The following is a 12,483-nucleotide window of genomic DNA, read 5'->3' as shown; positions in this document are numbered from 1 at the left end:
CTCTGCGTAAGCTGTTGTAACACAGTACAGTACTGCACAGGAACAGGTCCCTCAGCACATGATGTCTGTGCTGAATATGATGCCGAATTAAACTAATGCCTTCTGCCTGCGCATGATCCATATCCCTCCAATCCCTGCGTATTCATGAGGTTATCTAAAAGCTTCTTAAACACCACTATCATATCTGCCTCCACCACCACCCCTGGCAGTGAGTTCCAGGCACCTCTGTGTTACAAAAAAACTTGGCCTCCACATCTCCTTTAAACTTTCCCCCTCTCACCTTAAATGGATGCCCGCTAGCATTTGACATTCCTACATTGGGAAAAAGATTCTGACTCTCTACCCTGTCTGTGCCTCTCATAATTTTATAAACTTCTATCAGGTCTCCCCTCAGCCTCCGACGCTCCAGAGAAAACAACCCAAATTTGACCAACCTCTCCTTATAGCTCATACCGTCTAATCCAGGCGACATCCTGGTAAAACTCTTCTGTACCCTTTCCAAAGCCTCCACATCCTTCCTGTAATGGGGTGGCCAGAACTGCACACAATACTCCAAGTGCAGCCTAACCAAAGTTCCTCTCGATGTCCCGGTTTCCTCCCACATTCCAAAGACGTACGGGTTAGGAAGTTGTGGGTATGCTATGTTGGCGCCAGAAGCGTGGCGACACTTGCGGGCTGCCCCCAGAACACTATGCAAAAGATGCATTTCACTGTGTGTTTCAATGTACATGTGACTAATAAAGATACTGTATCTTATATTTTCTTAGCTGCAACATGACTTCCTGACTCATACACAATGCCCCAAATGAAGAAGGCAAGCATGCCGTACACCTTCTTTACCACCCTAGGTATTTGTTTTGCCACCTTCAGGGAGCTTTGGACTCTGTACATCAATGCTGTTAAGGGTCCTGCCACTAACTGTATACTTTCCCCTTAAATTTGATCTCCCAAAGTGCCACATGTCACTACCCAGATAATAAGAGAATAATAAGATATCTTTATTAGTCACATGTACAATGAAACACACAGTGAAATACAACTTTTGCGTAGAGTGTTCTGCGGGGCAGCCCTCAAGTGTCGCCACGCTTCCGGTGCCAACATAGCACGCCCACAACTTCCTAACCCGTACGTCTTTGGAATGTGGGAGGAAACCGGAGCACCCGGAGGAAACCCACGCAGACACGGGGAGAACATACAACTCCTCACAGACAGTGGCCGGAATTGAACCCGGGTCACTGGCGCTGTAATAGCGTTACGCTAACCGCTACACCACCATGCCGATAAACTCCATCTGCCATTTCTCTGCCCCTAATTCATTCACAGGATGTGGACGTGACTGGCCATGCCAGCATTTATTGCCCATCCCTAACAATACCCAGGAGGTATTGTTGCAGCTATATAGGTCCCTGGTCAGATCCCACTTGGAGTACTGTGCTCAATTCTGGTCACCTCACTACAGGAAAGATGTGGAAGCCATAGAGAGGGTGCAGAGGAGATTTACAAGGATGCTGCCTGGGATGCGGAGCATGCCTTATGAAAGCAGGTTGAGGGAACTCGGCCTTTTCTCAAAAATGGGCTGCCGGAAACAGTGGTGGAGGCTGATACGATAGGGTCTTTTAAGAGACTGTTAGATAGGTACATGGAGCTGAATAAAATAGAGGGCTATGGGTAAGCCTAGTAATTTCTTGAGTAGGGACATGTTCGGCACAGCTTTGTGGGCTGAAGGGCCTGAATTGTGCTGTAGTTTTTCTATGTTTCTAAACAAAAGCTTTTCACTGTATCTCGGTACATGTGACAATAGTAAACCAATTACCAGTTAATGACAGGGATGAGGCCATTGAATCCCTCAGTCTTGTTCTGTTATTCAATTGGAGCATGGCTGATCGTTACCGTAATTCCCTCTGCCTGCCTTATTTCTGTTAATACCTGCACCTAACAAAATCTGTCAGTTTTGAAACATTTGCCTCTAACTCCATATGCAAAATAATATCTGCATTAACTGGCTGCAGAAGAGACGGCAGTACTGACGCAGCTGGGGCTTTCCTCTATACTCCTCTTTTAATGAAGCTTTTCTGTTCCCCTTGAAGGCAATGATTAACGCAGGTATGAAGGTAAATGTGGACACTTCTTACAGCTCCTGCAACGGCCAGGTGAACGATATTCCAACAGGTATCAAGAATTTAATTGTTTTCCCCTTGATAAATAATTGCTTGAGCCCGTAACTCCCTCCTGCAGTAGGAAATGGTGGGATAGGTCTTTCCCTTCCTGGATTCACAGGACAGTAGGAGCAGGAGTAGGCCACTTGTCCCCCTCAAGCTTGCCTCACCATCCAATACAATCATATCTCCCCATCGCCTTTGAGTTCATGATCTTTCACAAATGTGTCCACCTTTTCTGTAAATGCCTCCCAGTGATGCAGCCTCCTCAATCCTCCGGGTAGGGGATTCCAGAGATTCACCACTCTCCACAAGAGGACATTCCTGCACACCTTGGGTTCACCTCCACTCTCGCTTTCCTAAGTCATACAACACCCAGTTACGGTGATGTACTTGGAAATGTATCATCGTAACCGGGTGCAAGCCCTGGGACACCCTTCCCAGCAGAACTTCCCAGCAGGAGCACCTTCACCAGAAGGACTACAGTGGTATCAGAAGGCAGCTCACCACCACCTTGGGGATTGGGGATAAACGCCAGTAATGCATCGATCAACAATGGGGAAGTTAAAGTCACCCACTACAATATCCCTGTTGATTTTTTATAAAAATGGGATTAGTGTAAAAATGGGTGCGTGATGGTCAGTGCAGACTTGCTGGGCTGTTTCCATACTGTTTTTCTCTGTATGATTCTATAAAAAGAGTTTCAATCCGATTTTCCCTTGTAGATGCACGGACGGAGAATATTGCTGTGATTGTGTTGTCCAACCTCAATCCAGTGGAGAGCAATGTCGATACTGAACAGCTCAGGGAAGAAACCTCTGCGCCAGAAATTGGTGTTACCATCGTCGGTGAAATCTTGTCCACAAAACAACTCATCCTTCGCCGGGGACTGGCCCTCCTTTCAGGACCCGTGATCCTGGGCATCGGGCTGGTAGTACAGTTAACCGTTGCCAAGGGCACGTAGTCCCTTGGTGAAACTGGCAGAGGGAAGCAGGGATCGAGGTGGATTTTCGCTTCAGGAGGACTAGCCAGTACAAGACCTTGATGTGGAACGTACAAGTGGGACGTCAATTGGGAGTTGCCAGCTGTTCCAAATTCTCATGGGGTGGAGAACCACTGGTAGCATGCATGGACCTGATGCACAATCCACAATCCAAAGGTCTCCAAATTCCAAACAAAAGGAGTCATTGCTAGCAATCAAGCATCTGGTAATTGGGTTATTATTGTCACATGTACTGAGCTACAGTGAAAAGCTTTTGTTTGCGCACCATCCATACAGATCATTCCATAAGTAAGTACATCGAGGTAGTACAAAAGGGAAAACAATGCAGAATGTAGTGTTGCAGTTTCGGAGAAAGTGCAGTGCAGGTGGACAAATAAAGTGCAAGGGCCACGACGAGGTAGATTGCGAGATCAAGAGTTCATCTTTTAGCATATGAGCGGTCTGTCCAAGTGTCTGATCACAGTGGGGTAGCAGCTGTCCTTGAGCGGTGGTACATGTTCTCAAACTTTTGTGTCTTCTGCCTGATGGAAGAGGGGAGAAGAGACAATGACTGGGGCGGGAGGGGTCCTTGATTCTGTCGGCTGCTCTCCCGAGGCAGCGGGAAGTGTAGACGGAGTCAGTGGAGGGGAAGCTGGTCTGCGTGATGGACTGGGCTGTGTTCACAACTCTCTGCAATTTCTTGCGGTCTTGGGCAGAGAAGTTGCCATCAAGCACTTGAATTGCCGAAGCATAGAAGGCTATGGGCACAGTGCTGGAAGATGGGATTAGTAGGGGTGGGTGCCCACTGGTAGGCATGAACATGGTGGGCTGAATAGCCTGTTTCCATGCTGTGTGCCTCTATCTATGGCACTATCTATAACCTGGATCAACCGATGCTGCCCAAATTTTCATTAGATTGGCAGTATCTAATATTCAGTGAAGGACTCGTAGATGCAAAAGCTATCCAGATTTGGTTCAGGGGCTTAAATTCGGCGGCTGTTTCAGACATTATTGTTGAGGACCACTACTATCAGAGAGGGATGAAATATGGTTTTCCGCTGCTAGGGGAACACATTTACCAGTTATTAATAATTCCCTGCAGTTGCTCATCAGCAGTTAAGTGGTATGTTTTGCTGAGGATTACGCAGTGTGAAATGTTTTATTCTTCTGCTGAGTTGGAGCTCTTTTGAGCTTGAGGTTCTTGAGACTGATGGCTGTGGACACCAGACTTAGCTGGAGGGTAATTGCTCTTCGAGGGGAAGGGTGGGAGAGGAATTTTGACAGTGGATGTGTAAATGACTGACTCAGGAGCAGCAGGCAAAGATGGTTGGTGGAGCTTCAGACCCTCCAAGGCAGAGGAAGCCCATCTGATTCCAGAAGATGCTTTGCATTCCCAAGCGAGTTCGGCAGGATGTCCCCAAGGTGAGCAACATGCCACCTGCCAATCACCAGGGCACAGAGCAGGTCATGTGAAGCATGAAAGCCACACCTCCCCGATAGCCTAATTGCCAATCAGCGACAAGACCCGGTACCTGGATTCCCTTTATGAAGGTATAAAAGAATTTTTAAAATTGACATGTTAGTTTAATTGACTGGGGGACTTGGAAACAACAGGAAATAAGCCCAGGCAAAGTACTGCAGATACTGGGAACCTGAAATAGAGACTGCTGGAAATACTCAGCAGGTCAGGCAGCATCTGTGGAGAGAGGAGCAGAGTTAACGTTTCACGTCGCTGACCTTTTATCAGAACTGAAAAAGGTGGAAATGAAACAAGGTTTAAGTTGCAGGGAAATGGGGGTGAGGTTTCGAAATAGGTCTTTAAAAGGGAGGGAGATCGAGAGGACTCTGCAGCACAGATTGTGGCTGCCCACTGTGAAAGCGCTGTTGAATAACAAAAGGGATGTCAGAGGAGCAGGCAAATTAAACCTAAAATACCCTCAGAGAAAATGAAAAACACCTGACTGCTGGAGATGTGTGACACAGGGCTGGAGTGGCTGACTATCTGAGACTATCCAATTCAGTGTTGAGTTCCGAGGGCAGTAATATCCCTAGTGGGGCGAGGAGGTGCTGTTCCTCACGCTTATATCGAGGAACATTGGGACAGTGTCTGAGGTCACGGAACAGAAAATCATAATGATAGCGACTGGAAGCTCAGGGGCATCTTTGGGGACTGAACGGAGGTGTTCTACGAAGTGGAATAAGCCAAGGAAGCTGAGAAGCGAAGAACATAACCATGAAAAAGAACCATCCATTTTATGGTTGTAAATAGAACAAGCTTTTATTCCCTCTTACCTCTTTTTTTTTCTTAAGATCTTCACATCTAATGATTGCATAACACTGGCACATTAGAGCCATTGGAATTGCTGTAGAATGAAGTGATATTGTCAAGTTCAGGATGCTCTGAGGCATTAACACCAACCCAGGCAACATTCCTACCCGTGTTTTTCAGACAATTTGACAAGAAACCCTTGCTAAATTAACTGCTTCACTACTTTTCCATGGAAAAGCGCAGAAATTTTCCCGTCTTTATCCTGGTGATTCCCAGGAGACGCGGTGAGAGTAAAAGTGGGATTCTGCGTCAGTGTAGAGGCATCAAGGGAAGATGTTTACCTCTCCCCATCGGGGAGGGCGGTAACATCAAACCAAACAATTATTTTGGGCCAACGCGCAAAGGTGCTCGAGGTCTCAGCGGGTCGGGCAGCATCTGTGGAGGGAAACGGACAGCCGATGTTTTGGGTCGAGAACCTTCACCGGGACTGGGAAGAAAGAGGGGAGAGAGCTGGTATAAAGAGGTGGGGGGAAGGGGTGGAGCAAGAGCTGGTGGGTGCTAGGTGGATCCAGGTGAGGGGGGGGTGGTGATAGGCAGGTGGGGGAGGGAGGGAGGGGAGTGGGAATGACGTCAGAAGCCGGGAGGTGATAGGTAGAAGTGACAAATGGCTGAAGATGATGGAATCTGACAGGAGAGGACATGGGATAAAGGGAAGGTGGGGAGGGGACCCAGTGGGAGGAGGGTGTGGGTGACGGGCAGACGGAGAGGGTGGGGGAGCGGAAAGCGATGGGGTGAAGGGCGCCGGTGGGATAAGGGGAAGAATGGTGGGGGAATAAAAGAGACGAGAGGGGAGGGGTTACCGGACGTTAGAGAAATCAATGTTCACGCCGTCAGGTTGGAGACTCCCGAGGCGGAACATGAGGTGCATTTCTGTCAGTGCTAGCACCTGATTTGATTTATGAATGTAAGAAGATAGGAGTAGGTCATTCGGCCCCTCAAGCCTGCCCCACTGTTCAGTACGATCATGGCTGATCTGCCCCATGCCCCATGTTTACTAAGTTATCTGACCATCCACTTAGAAGGGGAGTGGTTTTTGGTGCTGAGCTAACTGATTTACAGTAGAGAGTTTGCAGCAAGAATGTAGTTGCTTTGAAATGATTTATAAGAGCATGAATGTCATTGAAATTCCCAGCCAAGACATAGAGGGTAATATTACAGCAAACAATGTTTGCCGCTCATTGTGGAAGCTGCTGATGTTCTGGCTTGAATATGGTATTCTTCTAATCGACCTATACCTGTCAACTAGAATCCCTCCCCACTATCGCCACTCTGCAGTAGTGAACAGTACAAAGGCTCAGTGAACCGAGCCTCCCTGTCAAAGAATGTTCAATACAGATAGAATGCCGTCACAGTGCATTTTCAGTGGAATTTTACTTTGTATTACTTTATACCTTAATTGTTTGTAATGGTCAAAAAATAGTTCAGAAATATAAACTTGCTGTTTTATATTATTTACACAAATTAGTACATCAAGTATATTCTTAATTAGAATTTATCCTTGAAAACCTTTGTACAATAAACCCATGTTATGGACATCTTTATTAAGGGTTTCACCAAGGTTCATAAGCCTTGGGTGGGCTGATTAATACTATCTCAGCCGCACGTGCCAATATTAACAGACGTGATGGTATCATTACCTCACCTGCCATCCAAACCTCTTTCCAAGCTATGAACAACCTGGGTGAGGTGATCTTCCAATTCCTGAACTGGACCAACAACAGCTCATGTTGGAATCATTGCTAAAACAGTATCATTGCTAGTTCACTAGACACTAATTTCTTAAATTAGTGTGAATTCGCTATCCTTTTTTTAAATCATTAGAGGTGACTCTTTTGTCAAATTCTCTTTGGCAAAAGCGACCTTAAAACATGACGCCTTTTTCATTTTATGGTGACCAGCACACCGTCCCCACAACCTCCATCCCTACCCACACCCCCCCCCAACCCCTCCCCTGAATTCCAGTATGGGCTGGAGGTCCCGTTCCTTCCCAGTATCTCACTCAGTCTGAGACCTCCTGAAAGATCTGGCGTGGGCCAGTAGACCTGGCTCCCAGCGGTGTGGTGAAGGACCTGCCTCACAAGCAAGTAGAGCTCGGGAGGTTTGGACATCAGCTGTTCAGGGACTCTGCCAATATGCCCAGCTTTCTACGCTGAAACAGAAGCACATGCAGGTAGGCACAGCAGTTACAATCACTGCCTGTACACGGGTTGGACAATGTGATCCATCACTGCCATCACCTTTGTGGTATCGGTATACTAATCCAAACATGGTAAAACCTTTTCTTTCCAATAGCATGGAGCATAAGTGAGAAAACCTTTCAGTTATTTAGCCACATTGTTTAATGTAAAACACTCTCACGTCAGAAGTTGTTGGGTAAATTTGGTCAATTTAAGGTCCAATATTCACTCATTTCAAACTATTTCCCCATTCTTTCTTAATGTCTGCATTTTCTAAACAGATGAACTCTTCCCTTTCAAAACCCTCAGCCTCCACTGAATTAATCCCACAGAGGTTGGGGACTTTAAGAGGGAAATCCCAGAGGTAGCTGAAGGCACGGCCAACAGCGGTGGAGTGATTAAATTCAGGGAAGCACAAGCTGCCAGGATTGGAGGAGCACAGGGATCCCACCGGGTTGTAAGACTGAGGGAGGTGGGGTTAACAGTGCTTTTTGAAACCAGGACAGAAATCTCAGGCGGGTGTGCTCATGCACCACCACAACATTGTCTCAGAGTCTCTGCGGAAGGAAAGCCACCTCCCACCTACACAAGGAGCATTTAGATGTACTTGTACTGACCTGTGCACCAGTTGCTCGAGAAATTATTTTGCCAAATGAAACATGCAGTATACCATAGAACAGAATATCTCTTTTGCCAGCTCGTTGACAGTGGCTTCCAATTAAACCCCCTCTCCTGTTCCTTCCCACAGGCCAGCAGACTTTCCCCTAAGTACTCATCCAATCCCCTTTTGAAAGTTATCATTACGTCTGCTTCCAGTGCACTCCAGATCATCCTTGTTGCTCATGACCCTTCTGGTTCTTTGACCCAAAACCTTAAACCCATGTTCAGAGATTACCAGCCCCACCAACAGCAGAGACCGTTTCTCCTGATTGATTATCATGATTTTGAACAGTTCCATTAAACCTCCACTTTAACTCTGTGTCTCTCTCCATGGATGTGCTGGACCTGCTGAGTGTTTTTGGCACTTTTTTTTTTGTTTCTTACTCTATTTAACTTTCTGTGTTCCAAGGAGAACAATCACAGTTTCTTTACTTCCATGGACTTCCTTGTTCTGAGTGTACGTTGTCTTCAGACGCACATCGTTTGCTCCATGCAGTGCAGCCTGGGTCCTTGCTAGCAGCCCTCTCTGTTTCAGAAAGCTGTGGACTCAATTCTGTCTAGGATACAAGAATCCCCAGGGTGGTACTCCAATCCTCAGCTAGCCCTGCTTTGTTTGAGGAGCTGTTGTTTTCAGGAGACATTAAACCAAGACCTTTCTAAGGAGAACTGAAAAAAATCCCAGGAAAGGAAATTTTTCCCAGTAGACTGAGATAAATGGTGAAAACTGAAAGGTGAACCACTTTGGAATTCTGTCTATGGAATGTGTGTCAACAGTGCTATCAAGCAGCACTTACTCACCAATAATCTGCTCATCAATGTCTGGTTTGGGTTTCCCCAGACCTCTTGGCCCCAGACTTCAGCCACGAACCAAAAAGCCGACTGTCCTTGACATCAAGATAGTGTTTGACTGAGTGTGGTAGAAGTCCTCTGGTAAAAGTATTGTGGGCATTAATGGGAAAACACTCCAGGGGTTGGAGTCTTACCTCAAAGGAGGGCAGTTGTGGTTGTTGGAAGTCAATAATCCCACCCCCAGGACATCACCATAGGACTTCCCCAGGGCAGTGTCCTAAGCTGCTTCACCAATGACCTTGCTTCCATCCTGAGGTCAGAAGTGGGGATGTTCTCTGACAATTACACCACGTTCATCTCCATTCTCTACTCCAATGAAGCAGCCCATGGCTGCAAGCAGCAACATTCAGGCATAAGTGGCAAGGAATATTTCTATAACAAAGCTGTCAGGCAATGACCACCTCCAACAAGAGAGACTCTAATGACCTACCCTTGATATCCAATGACACTACTGTTCCTAAACCCAGTATAATTAACATCCAGGGACTCCAGCTTAGGTGGGCACCTTGGTCGGCATGGATGAGTTGGGCCAAAGGGCCTGTTTCTGTGCTGTATGACTCTATGACTCGAAGTGACTCACCTTTAACACCCTAAAACCATTGATGAGGCACAAGTCAGAAACATGATCCATCAGTCTCCTGGATGGGTGCAGCCTGAACAACTCTCAGGAAGTTCAACCTCATCCAAGATGAAGCAGCAAGCTTGACTTACACCCCCACCCACCACGTTAAACATACATTCACTCCATCGGTGGTACCAGTGTGGACCGTGTACCATCTACCATCGCCTCCAAGCTCTGCTCCAACTCACACATCCTGACTCCATACCTCCACTGTCACTGGGGCTCCCTCCCCAATGGTGCCTTCATCAGGAGGACTGCAGCTGTTCAAGAAGGCAGCTCACCTCCACCTTCACAGGAGGAGTTAGGGATGGACAATAAATACAGGCCCACACCTCAAAAATTCATAAATAAATGTTTCAAAAACTTGGTGAAATTCCGAAAAATGCAAGGCCACTGTTCTATATTCTGCATTTGCCACACACAACAGGACAAATTTCCGCCAACGTTACGTGCATCACCTGGGAGGTACTCTATTAATATGCTGTATAAATGCAAGGCACTGTAATTATTGAACGGTTACCTGTTTTGTGATTAGTTTGGCTGCACACCCCACATATAGGCAGTCAAAGGGTCCCCCTCTAGGCTAGGTCACTTAGATAAAAGGCTGACCTTACGGTAATACAAGCCTCCCCTCCTGTCCCTGACCGCACACAGCTGCTCCCTCCCAAGGACAACCAACCACTTCATACCTGTTCAGCCAACCAAGGTCCAGAGAACAGTGCTTGGTGAATTTTTCTTCACTGGACCAGGAGTGAAAAATGTTTGGTGAAATATCACAATAACTTGGAATGTGGATTCTAGTCCAGTGTGGAATAATGGATTAGAGGTTTCTCCGTGGATTGGTTGTAAAGAAATAAAAAGAAACTATGTTTAATAGTGTTTAATAGTGTTTTCTGATTATGCCACTCTGCATGGTTTGAAGAAACCTTTGAACCTGGTTTGGTGGTTTCCAAGAACTCAACATGGGTTAGTTTCAGTTGGACATCTGCACAGTAAGCAGCTCACTGTGGGTCTTCCATCGTCTCTAAAGCTCACAGTACTTCTGTTCATTTCACACCAGGGTGGGTTTCAGGAATGGAGCCAATATAAACAGCAGTTGCCCTACTGGCAACGTCTTTTACACCTTCCCGTCTGACACATTAGTGAGGTTCTACAGCTCGGTGAAGTGTACAGCAATCCCCACTGCCAGGACTACCAGTCCTGCAAGGGCAAGGAGCCCACGCCGAACTATCAGTTGAGCAGGCGACAAGATGTCCTCTGACAGGCAGGAGCTCCTCCTCACTGGCAGTGAGCTGCCCTCCGGCTGATCTGTCTCTTCATGGCTCTGGGACAAGCCCAAGGTGTCACCTTTCATAAGGAACACATAGTTCCATTAGTCTTGGACCTTAGAGTGCATTGGACCAACCACATACAACCATGGCTACAAGAGCAGGACAGAGGCTAGGCATCCCACAGCGAGTGACTCTCCTCCAAAGCCTTTCCGCCATCGACAAGGCACAAGTCACGGGTTTGGTGGACAAGCTGAGTTCCAACAACACTCAAGGAGCTTGACGCCATCCGAGGACAAAGCTTCCTGCTTGATTGATACCCCATCCAGCCACCTTAAACATTCACACCCTCCACCAGCAGAACACAGTGGCTGCAGTGTGTACCGTCAGAGTGCACTGCAGTGACCTACCCAGGCTATTCCAGCAGCACCTCCCAAGCCCACAACTTCTACCATCAAGGACACAGGCAGCAGGGGCGCCTGAAGTAATATCTGCAGTGCCTATGGTCCTTGTTTTTTTTGGTGGTTGAGGCCATGAGCTTGAGAGGTGCTGATGGAGTAGCCTGGGTGAGTAACCAAGCGTATTTTGTAGATAGTGCGCACTGCCGCGCTGGGGAAGACTTAACCTGGTCTCAACCATGTCTCAGGAATCGAATTCTTTCAAAAGTCCCCGACCAGTGACATCCCCAGTGTTCCTCAGACAGCAGATGACAGCAATGTGGCCAGATGGAATTCACGAGTACGGCCGCATTTATGCCTCCTTAAAGTGATCTTTTCATTAATTTGGGGGCATCTCCTCATCAGTGACAAGACCAGCATTTATTGTCTGTCCCTCACTACCCTCAAGGAGGAAGTAGTGAAGTCTTTGTCCATGTGGAGGAGTGGTGCTGTACAACTGAGTGGCTTTGAGTCACTTCAGAGGCTTATACACTTTGCTGGGTCTGGAGTCAGAGGCCAGACAGGGTAAGGACGGCAAGTCTCCTCCCCGAAGGACATTGTGAACAAGGTGAGGGTTTATGATCATCCAGTGGTCAACCGTCACCTTTACCAAGACTAGATTTTTAAAAATAAAATTGGGATTTATTTCATTCTATTTAAGTTCCCCAGCTCCCTCGGTGGGATTTGAACTTGTGTTACTGGTATTGGTTTATTATTGTCACATGTACCGGGGTACAGTGACAAGTTTTTGTTTTGCCTGCCATCCAGACAGATCATGCCATACACGAGCACATTGAGGGAGTAAAAAGAAAACAGAATGCAGAATATAGAGTTGCAGCTACAAGGGGCATGTGTTGCAGCTGCAGAGTTTATGTGTTGCAGCTACAGAGGGCATGTGTTGCCGCTGCAGAGTTTATGTGTTGCAGCTGCAGGGGGCGTGTGTCGCAGCTGCAGGGGGCGTGTGTCGCAGCTGCAGAAAACGTGTGTTGCAGGTATCGTGACA

General features: G+C 47.1%; 1 protein-coding gene across 4 annotated transcripts in view; it reads left to right on the top strand.

Moving 5' to 3' along the window:
• The window catches only part of LOC127581226 (multidrug and toxin extrusion protein 1-like), a 59,293-nt gene extending 53,340 nt beyond the window's left edge, over positions 1–5,953 (top strand). For all 4 annotated transcript variants that reach the window (XM_052035398.1, XM_052035399.1, XM_052035400.1 and 1 more), the window contains 2 exons: positions 2,088–2,169; positions 2,882–5,953. In XM_052035398.1, the coding sequence (XP_051891358.1) occupies positions 2,088–2,169; positions 2,882–3,120 (321 nt within the window). In that variant the 3' untranslated portion in view covers positions 3,121–5,953. The remainder of the gene's footprint in view (positions 1–2,087; positions 2,170–2,881) is intronic.
• The last annotated feature ends 6,530 nt before the right edge of the window (positions 5,954–12,483 follow it).

Source organism: Pristis pectinata, chromosome 21, assembly GCF_009764475.1.
Source record: "Pristis pectinata isolate sPriPec2 chromosome 21, sPriPec2.1.pri, whole genome shotgun sequence".
Lineage (NCBI taxonomy): Eukaryota > Metazoa > Chordata > Chondrichthyes > Rhinopristiformes > Pristidae > Pristis > Pristis pectinata.
This window is presented reverse-complemented; position numbering and strand designations above follow the sequence as displayed.